At 37.5% G+C, this 18546-nt stretch overlaps 1 protein-coding gene across 6 annotated transcripts in view; it reads left to right on the forward strand.

Moving 5' to 3' along the window:
• UBR3 (ubiquitin protein ligase E3 component n-recognin 3) overlaps window positions 1-18546 on the forward strand; it is a 204981-nt gene that overhangs the window by 94578 nt on the left and 91857 nt on the right. For 3 of the 6 annotated variants that reach the window (XM_070358202.1, XM_070358205.1, XM_070358203.1), the window contains exons 20-24: window positions 8323-8464; window positions 11717-11821; window positions 13191-13364; window positions 13783-13815; window positions 15409-15869. In XM_070358202.1, coding sequence (XP_070214303.1) covers window positions 8323-8464; window positions 11717-11821; window positions 13191-13364; window positions 13783-13815; window positions 15409-15869 — 915 coding nt within the window. The remainder of the gene's footprint in view (window positions 1-8322; window positions 8465-11716; window positions 11822-13190; window positions 13365-13782; window positions 13816-15408; window positions 15870-18546) is intronic. The other 3 variants (XM_070358208.1, XM_070358210.1, XM_070358216.1) reach the window with 1 other exon arrangement.

Raw genomic sequence — 18546 nt, forward strand, 5'->3', positions numbered from 1 at the left:
TCATTTAAAATGAAAGAATAATAACAGAGAAATACACGTTAGCTTCATATTAAAATCATTTTCATGTAAATCTGTGAAATTTTATGCACAAACTATAGTAACCCAGTAATATTTTGTATATTTAAAATAAGTATGGATATGAAGAATATGTTTGTTTCTATGTAAAACTTAATTGTTTTGAAATTTATTTTGTATATGAAATATAACATCTCTTTCTTTTATTGATATGTCTTATATGATGGCATAATTGACTGGTTCACTTCTTATTATAACACAACTGGGAAAAGTGTGGGGCTTATTGGCTATTGGTCATTTTCATCTTCTTTTAGTTTTAAGGAACAAAAGTGGTGAAACTGATTTTACTTAGTGTGATCTTTTTTTATTTCAAGAAGGTAATAGAAAGGTGTTTTGAAGAATTATGGCGAAAATGAGTAGGTAAATTAAGGCTGCTGTGTCTTCAGAATCTACCTGGATATTAGGCACTTTGTAGACAATCAGTAATTGCTAAATGAATGAAAAGTAAGTTTCTTAAATTTTTTTGTGCAGAGAGTTTTAAGTGAAAATAAGCCATTTTCTTTGTGTGATGCTTAGATCTTTGCTGAAAAATTTCTGGAAAAGCCCTTTAAGATCTTCTCTCCAGCTTCTGTAGAAATGTCTTGGGGGCCATCACTAAAAGAGGGAGCTGGGCAATAGCAAGAGGAGGGCTAAAAAAGTGAAGGTGGCTCATCTCACTTTCCTTCAGTTCAGTTTAGTCGCTCAGTCGTGTCCGACTCTTTGCGACCCCATGAATCGCAGCACGCCAGGCCTCCCTGTCTATCACCAACTCCCAGAGTTCACTCAGACTCACGTCCATCGAGTCAGTGATGCCATCAAGCCATCTCATCCTCTGTCGTCCCCTTCTCCTCCTGCCCCCAATCCCTCCCAGCATCAGAGTCTTTTCCAATGAGTCAGCTCTTTACATGAGGTGGCCAAAGTACTGGAGTTTCAGCTTTAGCATCATTCCTTCCAAAGAAATCCCAGGGCTGATCTCGTTCAGAATGGACTGGTTAGATCTCCTTGCAGTCCAAGGGACTCTCAAGAGTCTTCTCCAACACCACAGTTCAAAAGCATCAATTCTTCGGCACTCAGCTTTCTTCACAGTCCAACTCTCACATCCATACATGACCACAGGAAAAACCATAGCCTTGACTAGATGGACCTTTGTTGGCAAAGTAATGTCTCTGCTTTTGAATATGCTATCTAAATTGGTCATAACTTTCCTTCCAAAGAGTAAGTGTATTTTAATTTCATGGCTGCAGTCACCATCTGCAGTGATTTTGGAGCCCAGAAAAATAAAGTCTGACACTGTTTCCACTGTTTCCCCATCTATTTCCCATGAAGTGATGGGACCGGATGCCATGATCTTCATTTTCTGAATGTTGAGCTTTAAGCCAACTTTTTCACTCTCCTCTTTCACTTTCATCAAGAGGCTTTTTAGTTCCTCTTCACTTTCTGCCATAAGGGTGGTGTCATCTGCATATCTGAGGTTATTGATATTTCTCCTGGCAATCTTGATTCCAGCTTGTGTTTCTTCCAGTCCAGTGTTTCTCATGATGTACTCTGCATATAAGTTAAATAAGCAGGGCGACAATATACAGCCTTGACGTACTCCTTTTCCTTGTTCCATGTCCAGTTCTAACTGTTGCTTCCTGACCTACATATTTCCTGGCATACAGATTTCTCAAGAGGCAGGTCAGGTGATCTGGTATTCCCATCTCTTTCAGAATTTTCCAGAGTTTATTGTGATCCACACAGTCAAAGGCTTTGGCATAGTCAATAAAGCAGAAATAGATGTTTTTCTGGAATTCTCTTGCTTTTTCCATGATCCAGCAGATGTTGGCAATTTGATCTCCGGTTCCTCTGCCTTTTCTAAAACCAGCTTGAACATCAGGAAGTTCATGGTTCATGTATTGCTGAAGCCTGGCTTGGAGAATTTTGAGCATGACTTTACTAGCTTGTGAGATGAGTGCAATTGTGCAGTAGTCTGAGCATTCTTTGGCATTGCCTTTCTTTGGGATTGGAATGAAAACTGACCTTTTCCAGTCCTGTGGCCACTGCTGAGTTTTCCAAATTTGCTAGCATATTGAGTGCAGCACTTTCACAGCATCATCTTTCAGGATTTGAAATAGCTCAACTGGAATTCACTAGCTTTGTTCGTAGTGATGCTTTCTAAGGCCCACTTGACTTCACATTCCAGGATGTCTGGTTCTAGATGAGTGATCACACCATCGTGATTATCTGGGTCATGAAGATCTTTTTTGTACAGTGATTCTTGCCACCTCTTCTTAATATCTTCTGCTTCTGTTAGGTCCATACCATTTCTGTCCTTTATTGAGCCCATCTTTGCATGAAATGTTCCCTTGGTATCTCTAATTTTCTTGAAGAGATCTCTAGTCTTTCCCATTCTGTTGTTTTCCTCCATTTCTTTGCATTGATCGCTGAGGAAGGCTTTCTTATCTCTTCTTGCTATTCTTTGGAACTCTGCATTCAGATGCTTGTATCTTTCCTTTTCTCCTTTCCTTTTCACTTCTCTTCTTTTCACAGCTATTTGTAAGGCCTCCCCAGACAGCCATTTTGCTGTTTTGCATTTCTTTTCCATGGGGATGGTCTTGATCCCTGTCTCCTGTACAATGTCACAAACCTCATTCCATAGTTCATTAGGCATTGTATCTATCAGATCTAGTCCCTTAAATCTATTTCTCACTTCCACTGTATAATCATAAGGGATTTGATTTAGGTCATACCTGAATGGTCTAGTGGTTTTCCCTACTTTCTTCAATTTAAGTCTGAATTTGGTAATAAGGAGTTCATGATCTGAGCCACAGTCAGCTCCTGGTCTTGTTTTTGTTGACTGTGTAGAGCTTCTCCATCTTTGGCTGCAAAGAATATAATCAATCTGATTTCAGTGTTGACCATCTGGTGATGTCCAAGTGTAGAGTCTTCTCTTGTGTTGTTGGAAGAGGGTGTTTGCTATGACCAGTGCATTTTCTTGGCAAAACTCTTTTAGTCTTTGCCCTGCTTCATTCCGTACTCCAAGGCCAAATTTGCCTGTTACTCCAGGTGTTTTTTGGCTTCCTACTTTTGCATTCTAGTCCCCTATAATGCAAAGGACATCTTTTTTGGGTGTTAGTTCTAAAAGGTCTTGTAGGTCTTCATAGAACCGTTCAACTTCAGCTTCTTCAGCGTTACTGGTTGGGGCATAGACTTGGATTACTGTGATATTGAATGGTTTGCCTTGGAAATGAACAGATCATTCTGTCGTTTTTGAAATTGCATCCAAGTACTGCATTTCGAACTCTTTTGTTGACCATGAAGGCTACTCCATTTCTTCTGAGGGATTCCTGCCCGCAGTAGTAGATATAATGGTCATCTGAGTTAAATTCACCCATTCTAGTCCATTTTAGTTCACTGATTTCTAGAATGTTGACATTCACTCTTGCCATCTCTTGTTTGACCACTTCCAATTTGCCTTGATTCATGGACCTGACATTCCAGGTTCCTATTCAGTATTGCTCTTTACAGCATTGGACCTTGCTTCTATCACCAGTCACATCCACAGCTGGGTATTGTTTTTGCTTTGGCTCCATCCCTTCATTCTTTCTGGAGTTATTTCTCCACTGATCTCCAATAGCATATTGGGCACCTACTGACCTGAGAAGTTCCTCTTTCAGTATCCTATCATTTTGTCTTTTCATACTGTTCATGGGGTTCTCAAGGCAAGAATACTGAAGTGGTTTGCCATTCCTTTCTCCAATAGACCACATTCTGTCAGATCTCTCCACCATGACCTGCCCGTCTTGGGTTGCCCCACGGGCATGGCTTAGTTTCATTGAGTTAGACAAGGCTGTGGTCCTAGTGTGATTAGATTGACTAGTTTTCTGTGAGTATGGTTTCAGTGTGTCTGCCCTCTGATGCCCTCTTGCAACACCTACCATCTTACTTGGGATTCTCTTACCTTGGGCGTGGGGTATCTCTTCTTGGCTGCTCCAGCAAAGCACAGCCGCTGCTCCTTACCTTGGACAAGGGTATCTCCTCACTGCCGCCCCTTCTGACCTTGAACATGGAATAGCTCCTCTAGGCCCTCTTGCACCCGCGCAGCCACTGCTCCTTGAACGTGGGGTTGGTCCTCCCGGCCGCCACCCCCTGGCCTCGGTCGTGGGGTTGGTCCTCCTGGCCGCCACCCCTGACCTCGGACGCGGGGTATCTCCTCTCGGCCGCCGCCCCTGGGCTCAGGGGGTGGGTAGCTTCTCCAGACTGCCGCCCCTGGCCTTGGGCGTGGAGGCATGGGGTAGCTCTTCCTGGCTGCCGCCCCTGACCTCGGACGTGGGGTAGCTCCTCCCGGCCGCCGCCCCTGACCTCAGACTTGGGTAGCTCTTCTTGGCCATTCCTGTGTCCTTGCAGCCTGGCACTCTCAGCCGCTGCCCCTGACCTCGGACGTGGGGTAACTCCTCTTGGCCACCGCCCTTTGGGCATGGGGTCCTCCCGGCTTCTGCCCCTGACCTCGGACATGGGGTAGCTCCTCTTGGCCGCGCTTAGTGCGCCGGTCGCTTTCCTTACTCCCTTCCAAAATACCCTTTCATGGACAATTCAGCTTTTAAAGTGAAAAATAAAACCCAATAAGAACAAACCAACAGTTGGAAAACCATTTATTCAATTTAGTATTATATTTTATATATGAGGACATTGTGATCCAGAGAAGTTCAGTGAAATATGTTTGTTAATGGCAGTGTTGGAACTATTATCTAGGCCATTTCCAAAAGACAAATGTGGTTTTTATATAGTGGTTATTTTAAATTCAGCTGGAAAGCAAATTTTTTTGAACTCTTAATTTCTGATACTTATGTTGCTTCCCACCTTGAAGGTTAATGGTTGTTGGCCTATGTTTTAAAGTACATTGTATGAGTTTATATGTGTCATTTTTGTCTCAAACTAGTCAGTAATTTGGAGAAGGAAATGGTGACCCACTCCAGTATTCTTGCCTGGAGAATCCCAGGGATGGGGGAGCCTGGTGGGCTGCCGTCTGTGGGGTCGCACAGAGTCGGACATGACTGAAGCGATTTAGCAGCAGCAGCAGTCAGTAATTAGGTGTTGGTTTGAGTCACTTAAAATTCTTTTTTCTGTCATGTAGCTTTTTGTTTACATTATTCCATTAATGATTTTGAAAAGAGCAGTCAAATGATGTTACCTGCTGCCTTAAACAAATATATAACCTTTATGTCAGAACACTTTATTAATCTAAACATTGCATATTTAGGGGCCTAGTACTTAAAGCAAACAAAAGCTAAAAATTGCTTTTCTATGCTAAATGAAATATAATAATTAAAACATTTTATTATATACTATTGGAATTATTTAAAAAATTATGCTTATATGTAGCCACTATAGTATTATATAGAAACCAGTTTTTTTCTTTTTTTTTTAAGCAATGTAATGACACCCTCTTCTTGAATCATAGATGCAACTTATTTCTCTGGTATGTTAATGGTAATTTTTTTTTTTAAGCAGAGAAGGGTTTATTGCAGGACCAAGCAAAAAGAACAAGAGGCTTCTACTCTAAAAAAACCCAAATCCCCGTATGGTTTTTAGGGAGAAGGTTTTATAGGCAAAATTTGGGGAGAGGGCTACAGGGTATGTGACTTTTTTCTGATTGGTTGGTGGTAAGGTAATAGGGTGGTGCCCCAGAAATCTTGAGCTCATCCCAAAGTCACCATTCTCCACTTGGGTGGTGGCCCCAGTTCTTGGATGTATGGCTGTTGTCTCCATTTCCTTCACGTCCCAGGGATCCTTCTTTTGCTCCATAAAGCAAAAGAACCATGTAACCATGTCTGGCTTACAGACAGGACCCAGGGAGACCAAGTATAGTTCCCGTTGCGTGATGCCCATAAATTACCACTCATCCTGAGTAAATTCTATGGCTACATCCTGGAATTTCAGCAGTTTCCTGAGAAGCTGCCATTTCCTCTTCTTTCTCTTGTCTGTATTGTTTTGTCTCATCAATGTTATGTTGAGGAATCACATCAGCATCTTAAGAGTGTCCCTTTGCTCTCAACATACCCATAGACAGAAGGATCTTGAAATGCCTAAAGCGCCAGCTTAGCCTATCCTTGTCTCAGAAGATATTCAGGAAAAATCAACTCCTGTATGGAGACCAGACTATGAATTAGTTCTTTCCTTTTTATAGTGTTCTTGTCTCATTCAGATGTCAGGAAATTCTGCTAATATGGGTATGTGGGCTGCACCAATTTTGCCCTTCGAAACCTACATTATATGGGTTTAACAGGAAACCATTTTGCCTCTTCTTGTAATTTTTTATTTTTATTTTTAAGATTTTCTTTCCCCTACTTACATAATATCCTTTTCCCTTTAGATGAGTCTTCTACTGTTAAGTCTCTAGCTTTCATGTTAGAGGCATTCTTAGGATATCTATAGTTCTGGCTGCTTGTGATGAAGAGCTAGCTCTCAGTGCCTTGGTGGATGTTGTGGATCCTGAGCTTTACTCTGGGGTGATTTGAGCAAGCAGGTTTGTTGCGAAGCCCCTATGTTAGTCTCTTTGAAACTTTTTTGGTTTGTAAGATTTCTCAAAGAAGTATTTTCAAATATTGCCCAGAATATAGTGGTCTGACTGCCGTTATTCTGTAAATGAAATGGAGTCAAAGCCTAAGTATTCTGAATCAAAATGCATTTGATGACTTTAACCGCATGTCCTCCTACCCTAAACCGTGCTTGTGTTTTACCTTCTTCAGAGATGAATTCTCCAGCTAGAATTCTATTGGGATGGGGTGAAGCAGTTTCATCCAGTCCTCATTTTAGCCTCCTATCTCCTCAACTCCAGCTTCCTAGGGGCTCAGTGGTAAAGAATCCACCTGCCAGAGCAGGAGACAGAGGAGATGCGGGTTTGATCCCTGTGTTGGGAATATCCCCTGGAGGAGGAAACAGCAACCCCCTCCAGTATTCTTGCTGGGATAATCCCATGGACAGAGAAGCCTGTCGGGCTACATACAATCCGTGGGGTCGCAAAGAGTCAGACGTGACTGAGCACGCAAGCACACGCTCACCTCCCAATTATTGAGGTACCAGGTGCTTCCAGTTTCTGAGCTTTTTAAGGATTCTGCAGAGTAATTGGGGTTGATTTTCAGCCTTCCCCCTTGCCTTCTTGTGATTTGGCTTTCTTAGGTTTACTAGAATCATCCACATAGCCATTTGCTTTCCGATTAACAAAATTTTCGTTCTCTTTCCCTTTTTGGATTTTCCTCATCCTGTGCTTTTCATTAAAAGAAAAATACTGTTACTATTATTGTCATTGGAGTTTTGAGTGAAAGTAAAATTAAATATTTATGTTCATTATGTCATTTTAACTTTGAATGCTGAATGTATGACTTACATTCTCTGGATTACTGGGTGAAATTGAACCTTTAAAAAAAAACTTAATTTCCCTTCATGATTCTTGCATTGAAAGTGGTGTATGGATTATCTTTGATGGCTTTTTGGTTAGATTGTCTAAATTTTATTAGTTCTCAAGTTTTATTTTTTTATATTTGGATCTCTAATCCACCTGGAGTTGATTTTTATAGAGTGAAGTAGTGATTTATTTATTTTTTTCCCCCTGCAGAAAACCACCTCCAAGACTATTTACTGAAGAATCCATGCTTTTCTCACTGATTTATAATGCTAATTCTGTCATATACAATTGATCCTCATTATTTTCAAATTCTATATTTTCTAATTTGACTACTTGGTAAATTTATTTGTAAACCTTGAATCAATACTCAGAGCACCTTACTGGTTATTTACAGATTTGTGTGGATGTGCAGAGGGCACCTAGATTCAAGTGGGAAAAAGCAAAACTCTGCCCTCTTGTTTCAGCTCATACTATAGACAAGGGTCCTCTTCATGGTCAGTTCAGTGCTGTGTTTTTGAATTTTTGTCCTTTGGTGATTTTGCTGATTTTGCTGTTTAGAATGTCTCCCACATGGAGTACCAGAGCACCATGTAGTGTTGCTGAGGGCAAGAAGGCTTTGATGTGCCTTACAGAGAAGATTTGTTGTTAGATAAGCTTTGTTCAGGCTGTTACAGTGCTCTTGGCTGTGAGTTCAATAGTAATGAATCAATAGTATGGTATATCCAGAAAAAGGTTGAGGAAATTTACTGGTCTGTACATAAAGTTATTACAAAAAGTGCTAAAGTAGCATGTATCGTATGTGATTGAAGCTATGGAATCACCATTTAAATCACAGTTTAATCTTGTGTCTATCATCTAATTTTGGTTTTATTTTATTTTTATAGTTTAAAACAGAGTGGAAAATTCCCTGGAAATCCTTGGCCACCCTATAAGAAAAGGACACCACTCCATCCCAGCTATAAAGGTCTCATGAGACTTTTGCACTGTAAAACTTTACACATTGTGCTATTCACTCTGCTTTACAAGGTACAGTAGTAATTTGACTAAGAAGACTAGATTAGAGTTTATTACCATAATTCTTAAATAAAAATGCCAAAAGATAATATGAACATAAAAGTACCATTTATAAAGCAAAGTGTATTTATATATTTAAGATGTGTGAGGATATGTCATAATCACATGTATGTGAGTTGTATTCTTGTAATTTCAAATCTAAGTTGGAAAATAACAGAGCTACACCATTTGTTATGGGAAACTATTCATCCTATCAGTTTCAGACAGGAATTATTATACAATTAGATACAAAGAAAAAAAAAACTATTGTTTCTTCTAATTAGAATTTGAAAAATTAAAAATTAACTTAAAAGTAAAAAGTATGCCTATCTGTTAACAAATTTCCAACCACTACATATATATTATTTAAATTATTTAAGAAAATTAATATATTAAATTTAGTTAGCAGACATTTTTGTTTTTTTCTTAATGTTTGAGATACAAACAAATACAGCTTTTAGATTTCTATACCTTCTATTCTTTTAACTCTACCCCATGATCAGTTTTTCATTTTACTTGCAAAAATTACTCCTGTTAAAATTTTAGACATGGGCCTCAAAAAAAACCAATTGAATGGTTTATTTTCATTCATTTCTAAGAAAATTATTCAGTAAAATAATTTAAAATGTTCTTTTTTTTAGTTAAAATAGAATATTTTTATTATTAAAAGGATATTTATAGTTTTGATCTTTTATAGACATTTTTCAATGTTTACTTAGTGCCAGATTTTGTTTCAGATGCTTTGTGTACACATATATACATTATTTTAATTCTAGTAGAAATCCCTATGAGTGACAGTTCTATTTTTATTCTCATCTCTCAGATATGTTTTTTTAAACATTTTATTATGTAGTTTTGGTTGCACTGGGTCTTCATTGCTGCATGTGGGCTCTCTCTAGTTGGGGCAAGTGGGGACTGTTGACTGTGGTGTGGGGGCTTCTCATTGTGGGGGCTTCTCTTGTTGCAGAGCACAGGCTCAGTAGTTGTGGCTCATGGGCCTAGCTGCTCCACAGCATGTGGAATCCTCCTGGACCAGGGATCGAACCTGTGCCCCCTGCATTGGCAGGCAGATTCCCATCCACTATATTACCAGGGAAGACCTCAGATATGTTTTTTGAGTTTTAGAGGTTAAATAACTGAATAAGGTTAAATAAGTGAATAAGTCAGTAAATCTTGATTTAAAAATTAAAGAAGACTACTGCAAATGATTTGTGTCCTTTCAAGTTATATTTTTTCAACATTTTCGTTTGCTTACCATAAGAATAATATTTCCTCAAAAATAGAAAGGCAGTATTTAGTTGTTACAAGATTACTATGACCGAGTTTTTAAAAATCTCAATTTTGTAATATCATTCCTGACTTTATGATAATAGAAGAACCTTTAATTGACACTGCATTGGCAGGTCAGCTTTCTAAAAATCAGTGTCAGTAAACCATTTCATCTCCTGCCATGTTTAATATTAAAAAACTTTAATATAGAACATGTTAATAAAACTCTCCTGAAACCATCCTCTCTTTTATTGTAGTACCTAAAAAAGTTTTTTTTGCTTCCTTAACCTTAAAGTTATACATTTGAAGCTGTAAGATGTAATACCACAGGTTTTCAAGCTAGAATTTATTTGATTTTAGCTAATAATAAAGGAGGCAGAGTTGTAACGGTATGCAGTCATTGGAAGTCTAAAATCTGTGTTCTGGTGTTGCTTACGCTAGCTGAGTGTGTGGCTGAACCTTGGTTTCCTCCCTGTAGAGTCTTGGGTTAGAAGGATTACCTCTGTTGCCTGTCAACCTTCAGTCCCGCCTTACTGCTCTCCTGTTCTTCCCACCACCCGTCTACGCCACCTCCCTACTATTTGTTGAACACCAGTTGCTAGATATTATTTGAAGCAGATTAAATATGTTAATTGTATAATCCTCACAATAATTCTGGGCTATTATTCCAGTTTTAAAGATGAGGAAACTTAAGACCAGGTGTTGTTCAAGATCAAATAACTTCAGTATATACAAAATGTGTATAAAAAAATCAGGTTTTTAAAAGGTTCTGAAAGTCTGTTCTCCTCACCATTGTGCCACACAAAATATGAATGGAAAAGTCTTCTCAGTAGTCAGATGGAACATTAGAAAATCAGTGAACTGGAAGTCTTAATTTTTTAGTCACAGTAGATTAGCTCCTAAGTGACTAAGGCTTTTCCAAGCCCTCTCTGCTGTTTGGGCAGTTTCTAGGAGGCTCAGCCTAGACTGGCCTCTCTTTGTTCTCCCTAGTCTCCCCTGTAGCGGACAGTGCCACTCCCCACAGAATCTCTCGTTTGCTGGCTGGCTTTTTTTTTTTTTTCTTTTTAATAATGAAGACAACAAGATGGCTACTAGGCTGTTTTTTCCTTACGGTATTTTATGTGTCTTCTGGTTAGTAGTTTGTTGCATTATACTGAATGAGTGATTGGTATAGGTTAGCCCACCGAGTCCTGCATAAAATGTGTAAGGCTTGCATAATCCATTTATAAGGTCAGATTTGTCAGTATTTCCTCAGCGCAACCTGTCTCCTAACCACTTTATTCTTTTTTCCTTTCTTGTATAAACCACACAGTGCATACACATGTACACAGTGTGTGCACAGAACTGAACACTGAACACTGAGTGCAGAGCACTCAAGCTCAGGACTATAATTTTAGAGACAGATTTTAATAATATTAATGTTCCATAAACAATTATTTTGCTCCCAATTATATACCAGGTGCTGTGCTAAACACATTTGCATGAACTATCCTATGTAACAAACATTTATCTGATATCCTTGTAATCCAGAGAAAAGTGTCAATAACTTAGGATGTAAAATATTCCTGTTAAATTACTTTATTAGATACTGGTATTTCTATAATAATTGTTTTAGTGGATTATTTAATGTGTTAAACTTTAGGTGATCAGTGAACTAATGATTCTGAATATTGCCTAAAATACTGTGTAATCCTGGGAGGGGAACCTGTTCTTTTGGTTTGAGTTTGTCTTTTCACCAAGGTATATGTTTACTTACTTACATATCTGATTATGATATGTATAACACACATATGTATATATGATATGTATAACATATATATATTATAACATATATGTATAAATAACACATATATATTATGTTACATTGGTCTATAAGGTTAAAATACTTTTTGATATTTAAGTGAAATATGTTTTATGGAAAAAAGTAATATGGGGCATTTTTTTCCCTTTTTAAAGATTTTGATGGATCATCAAAATCTTTCAGAACATGTACTCTGTATGGTTTTATATCTGATTGAATTAGGACTTGAAAATTCAGCTGAAGAGGAATCAGATGAAGAGGTAAGTAGTTTATTATATTTTTAAATGTTAAAGTTGTGGTATGCCTTAATAAAAGGTTGCATGTCATCTTGAAGGTATTTATTTTGTCTGAGTATCAAACTTAGAAAAAAATCTTCTTAGGAACTTGGAAAGGCCCTTTTAAATCTTCAACTACATATGTTCTTTTAGAGATTTCACTAATATATAAAACTCCCATTTCGAGAATTATTGAATTTGAAATTTGTAATTCGTAATATGTAGATCTAAGAAAAGTTGTTAGTGCATTTTTGTGCTGTGCTCAGATGCTCAATTATGTCCAACTCTTTGTGACCCTATGGGCTGTAGTGTGCCAGGCTCCTCTCTGCTTGGGATTCTCCCAGCAAGAATACTGGCGTGGCATTTCCTCCTCTAGGTGATCTTCCCAACCCAGAGATCGAACCTGCATATCCTGTGTTGGCAGGCAGGTTCTTTACCACTAGTGCCATTTTTGTAGTTACTGGTCAGGAAGATCCCCTGAAGAAGGAAATGGAAACCCATTCCAATATGCTTGCCTGGAAAATCACATGAACAGAGGAGTCTGGCGGACTACAGTCCATGAGGTCAGAAAGAGTGGGACATGACTGAGCAATTGAACTACACACACACACAGACACTGGTAAATAATTATGTTAGGACTTCAGTCTAGAATTCTAATAATTTCATTAGGGATTTTATTTTTGAATAGCAAATTCTTTCTGTAAAGATTTTAAGTTAATGGAGTAAGATTTGTTGTAAAGAAGAATGTTTACTTGAGAATATAAGTTGTTAATGTGTTTCAGGACTGTATAAGTATCATTTCCTTGAAAGTAATTGTTAGTTACTACAAATTGATTTTACAGTTAATTGATATTTTTCTCATTCCCTCCATACAAAAAGACAACAGCAATAGACAGACAAGTGAAAAGGCTAGGCAGTACTTGGTAGTCTTAAGCTGAGTCAACCTATATTCTTTCATAGATATTAAAAAGATCATTAATATTCCTCTAAGAATAAGTCAGACTTTTGATAGATTTTTCAGACTTCCTTCCACAGTTAGTCCAAATTAGTGTTATTTGACTGTATTATGAGTTATTTTTAATGGGTGATGAAAAGTATCCTGTACTGCGTATTTCCAAATTGAAAAATGTATTTTCTTCTGGAGAAGTTTAGCTGACTTCCATATTAGCATCAAGCAGTTTGTTTTTAAATTTTGTGTTTGCATTTGGTTTTATTCGCACTTCGTAGTTGGTAAATGTGACTTTAAGGGATTAAAGGATATAACAGGCAGTGAACCATTATTTGGGCTTGTTACATCTCCATTGTATCTTGGACCTCACTGACAAGATTTGTATTCATTATGTTTATGTTTCAGGCATCAGCATGTGGACCTGAACGTTGTCATGACAGTTGGTTTCCTGGTAGTAACTTAGTATCAAATATGCGACACTTTATAAATTATGTTAGAGTGAGAGTTCCAGAGACTGCTCCAGAAGTGAAGAGAGACTCACTTGCAAGTACCAGCTCTGATAGCTTGGGATCTTTACAAGTAAGTGTAAAAGTGAGAACAAAAAAGGGAAAGACTTCATTATATTAGGATGTGTCATTTAGATCATCTTATCATATCCTAGGACTTCCCTGGTGGCTCAGTGGTAAAGAATCTGCCTGCAATGCAGGAGACGTGGGTTTAACCCCTGGGTTGGGAAGATCCCCTGAAAAAGGAAATGGCAACCACTCCAGTATGCTTGCCTGGGAAATCCCACGGACAGAGGAGCCTGGCAGGCTGTGGCCTATAGGGTTGAAAAGAGTTGAACATGATTTAGCAACAAAACAACAACAGAAACAGTCATATCCAAAAGAAACATAAATATGATTATAGATAACTTTAAATTGTCCTTTATATCTAAGCAACTCTGATATATCTAAGCAACTTCTTCCTCACCCATCTTTTTCCTTTAATCTGCCAGAGTTCACGTCGGCCTAAAGTTCTTCAAAGAGAGGTAGATGTATGTGATACTTGCATTAACTAGCAATGTGGCTTTAACTGGAAATGGGGACAAATGCTGAAGTATTGTGTGTATATGTGTGTGTTTAATTAATATGGTTACAATAAAAAAAAAACATTTAATGTATGTGTGCATTCTTTTTAAAATGCAGTAATTTAGGCTTTATTTTTAAAGAAAATCCACATTATTGAACTTAAAAAATAATACTGCATATTTAATAGTGAGCTTTTCTTAGTAGTGTTGGTATTTTGGGCCAATTATAAGACACACATTTTGTTCTGTTTACATTTAGCATTGTTACTAACATCTTAAAAATGAATGTTTCTGAAATCAAAATAAATTTTATCTTTAGTTGCTGGTGGCATGCCATTCACAACCCCCCTCTTTTTTTTTTGCTTATATGATAGTTAATTAACTGATAAAATAAGCCCACAAAAAGCTTAAACTTCTTATGTTGTGTATTTGGACTCATTTTAAAAATAAGCTATCTTATTGCATGTAGCTTAATTAATTTATAAAAAGCAGAAATTAAAAGTCTTGAAATGACATGGCAAACAACTAAACCTAAATACTTCTAATTCCTACAATCTAGATTTTTGCAAGTAAAGAACATTGAATCATACATTTCTTATTGAAACAAGTTCATTTGTAGGAACTTTATCTTTGACAGTATGCTTTTTCTGTGAACACCATAAAGAATTTTGAATAAAATATTGCAGTCTGTAAGAGGCAGCTTTTGCCTCTAGTGCTGGTAGAGGGAACTTGACAAACAGCTTGGACATTTAAAAAAAAAAAATGTCTATTAAGCTCATAAAAGCTCAGCTGATTGAAACATTGTTTCTATGCTTGCTTTAAAAAATTTAGTGAAATCTATTAAACTGACTTGTATCTTAATTAAAAGATGATTTCTAAGAGCCCTAATGTAGTTTGACTGCTTTAGCAAAAAGGCTATTTTGAAGATAAATTATTGAGAAAAATAGTTTTAAAAAATCTGTTCAAATAAATATAGTTATATTAAATATGAAAGATTAATTTTTCATCTTTTATTTCATTTTAGTAACTTAAAGCATTTATGTTAGAAGTAATTTTCAAACTTTTAAAGTTCTTTAAAAATGAAATTAATTAGCAGTTGAGATTCATTAACTTGGAAAAAATTAATTTATAATTTTCTTAAGTGGATGATATCGTGGTCTTCTAGAATTTAGTCAGGAGTGTAGTATTCTTGATGAATGTCGGATAGCTTTGATTCCTTTAAACTGATGAAAGACTTAGTTTATGATTCCTTTTGAATATGGCTGTAGATACTACTGAAGCTTTGTCTATTTTCCCTGATAGGCTTAGGGGGCTTGCAAAAGAAGTGTTACTGTGGATAATCTCCTTTTTCCTCATTGTTGTTTCCAGATTGAGTGGGACTAAGTATATTTGAGAGAAGTTAAGGGACAAATTTACTTAACAAATCTATTAAATAAGTCTTTGGATGAAACTTTGAACATATCCTTTGGAAAATGTAATTAATGCTAATATATTTTAAAACTGACCCTGAATAACCTTCTCTTGATTTTTCTTTCTTTCTCTTTTGAATGGTAGAATTCTGGTACAGCTCAGGTTTTCAGCTTAGTAGCAGAGCGCAGAAAGAAGTTTCAAGAGATCATCAATCGCAGTAACAGTGAAGCAAATCAAGTGGTTCGTCCTAAAACTTCAAGTAAATGGTCTGCACCTGGTTCAGCTCCACAGTTAACTACAGCCATTTTGGAAATTAAAGAAAGTATATTGTCTTTGTTAATTAAACTTCACCACAAACTCTCAGGAAAACAAAATTCCTACTATCCTCCTTGGCTTGATGACATAGAAATTTTAATCCAACCAGAAATTCCTAAATATAGTCATGGAGATGGTATAACTGCAGTAGAAAGAATTTTACTAAAAGCTGCATTGCAAAGCAGAATGAACAAACGCATCATTGAAGAGATATGTAGAAAAGTGACCCCTCCTGTACCACCCAAAAAGATTACTGCAGCAGAGAAGAAAACACTGGACAAAGAAGAAAGGTAATTTTTATTTTTAGTGCTTTAAACTAAAGTATGATGCAGTTGAAGATTTTATATTACCACCCCCACCCCTACTTTTGGTCATCTGAGGCTAGCTGTAATCATAACTGAATAGTTTGTAAGAAGAGGGGAATCAAAGATAGTCAGTGCTTGTACGTTTAGCATGCTTGAATTGGTTGAGTTTCTGTTCAGTGGCTCAGTTGTGTCCGACTCTTTGTGACCCCATGGACTGCAGCAGCGCGCCAGGCTTCCCTATTCATTGTCAGCTCCCGGAGCTTGCTCAGACTCAGGTCCATTCAGTCGGTGATGCCATCCAACCATCTCATCCTCTTGTCCCCTTCTCCTCCTGCCCTCAATCTTTCCCAGCATCAGGGTCTTTTCCAATGAGTCAGTTCTTCACATCAGGTGGCCAAAATATTGAAGTTTCAACTTCAGCATCAGCCCTTCCAATGAATATTTCCTTTAAAAAATATTTAGGAAATAAAAAAATTTAGAAGAGGACTGATTTCCTTTAGGATTGACTGGTTTGATCTCCTTGCAGTCCAAGGGAATCTCAGGAGTCTTCTCCAACTTCACAGTTCAAAAGCATCAATTCTTCAGCTCTCAGCTTTCTTTATAATCCCATCTCTCACATCCATACATGACTACTGGAAAAACCATAGCTTTGACTAGATGGACCTTTGTCAGCAAAGTAATGTCTCTGCTTTTTAATATGCTGTCTAGGTTGGTCATAACTTTTCTTCCAAGAAGCAAGCGTCTTTGTATTTCATGGCTGCAGTCACCATCTGCAGTCATTTTGGAGCCCTCCCAAATAATATCTCTCACTGTTTCCATTATTTCCCCATCTATTTGCCATGAAGTGATGGGACCAGATGCCATGATCTTAGTTTTCTGAATGTTGAGTTTTAAACCAACTTTTTCACTCTCCTCTTTTACTTTCTTCAAGAGGCTCTTTAGTTCTTCTTCACTTTCTGCCATAAGGGTGGTGTCATCTGGGTATCTGAGGTTATTGATATTTCTCCTGACAATCTTGATTCCAGCTTGTGCTTCATCCAGCCTGGGACTGACCCTGACATTAAATTACTACTCTAAACCTGTAGACCCCTTTGGAAAAGTTGCTGTTATTTCTGTGGGGAACCTAATAATTCTCTTGCTGTTTTTTTTTTTTTTTTAAGTATTAATTCAACTTTAAGATCTTCCCTGGTAGCTCAGACAGTAAAGTATCTGCCTGCAGTGCAGGAGACCCAGGTTCGATCTCTGGGTTGGGACGATCCCCTGGAGAAGGGAATAGCAACCCACTCCAGTATTCTTGCTTGGAGAATCCCATGGACAGAGGAGCCTGGCGGGCTATAGTTCATGGGGTCACGAAAAGTCAGGTACAAGTGAGCAACTAAGCATGCATGCGCAAACCTGTAGACCCCTTTGGAAAAGTTGCTGTCTGTTACTACTGTGGGAAATCTAATAATTCTCTTGTTATTTTAAAAAAATATTAATTCAACTTTAAATGATAGTAGAAAATAAAAGAAAAATTTTAATAATCCTTACTTTAACTATGGACATAATGTGATTTTTAATTTTGATTCTGATTGTTTTGTTTTTGCTCCCTGCATCTGTAATTGTATAACTGGATTTGTTTCTAGCTGCATGAAAGCTTTTAAGTTACAAATGGTTGCTCAAACTCCTGCTACTGTTGTAGCTTCCTCCAGCTACTATTTGGGGCCCCTGGATCATATATCCTCAATATGAGGATTAGGAGAATATGTTGCCTCATCAATTTAGGGACAACGCCCCTTGTCAGCTCGAAAGTAGTTATGGAATGAGAACGACGCCCCTTTTCCCTAGGCAACATAATTCTCCTAAAAGAAAAGGGGGGAATGAGAGTGTCAGTTCCTAGGCAGGTTGATAGGGAGTCTAGGGGTCCCCAAGGAGAGAGGGGTCTAGAATTCTCAAGGAGGAAGAAAGGACAAACTTTTTTTCTTTCTCCACATTCCTTAGGATTATATACCAATAATGTATCCTGCCTAAGGACAGTCTTTGGATTCAACCTTCTGTTATCTTAAAATGTTTATTATGGGAGTAGACCTGGTCTTTACAAGGATGTATCTTGCCTGAGGACAGTGTTAATCTTAAAATGTAAATTATGGGAGTAGGTCTGATGAGGTCTTTACAACCTCCAGATATTCTTTGGATTATATAACTTCATTGTTAACACTAGCAAGGGGGTACTCTTTTTGCTCCCTTCTGATGCCTATGTCAGAAGCTTTCTCTGTCTCCTTTATACTTTAATAAAACTTTATTACACACACACACACACACACACAATTTGTTTTAGTTTCTTCTAGTGCTTTCCAGTCTTTCCTATATATGATCACAAATTGTTAAACAAGCAGTGTTTTAAAACTTTGATGGTTTTAGCTTTTGAAGATTTAAGTTGCTTTTAATTTGTTGTTGAATCATATTTATAAAACCTCTCCATTTTTCTTTAGACAGTGTTCTGTTTACCAAGATAAAGGAGGATAGGTGGCTCAGGATTAGCGGTAAAATTGACTTGCTCAGTTTTGTATGTTACTGAGTTTAAGGAAGGCATCCAGGTGAAGATGTTCAGTTGGATACAGGGTTAGAGACTTAGGTGAGAATTCTGAGTTAGAGCTACAGATTTAGGCATATAGGTAATAGA

Source organism: Bos mutus, chromosome 2, assembly GCF_027580195.1.
Source record: "Bos mutus isolate GX-2022 chromosome 2, NWIPB_WYAK_1.1, whole genome shotgun sequence".
NCBI classification, from domain to species: domain Eukaryota; kingdom Metazoa; phylum Chordata; class Mammalia; order Artiodactyla; family Bovidae; genus Bos; species Bos mutus.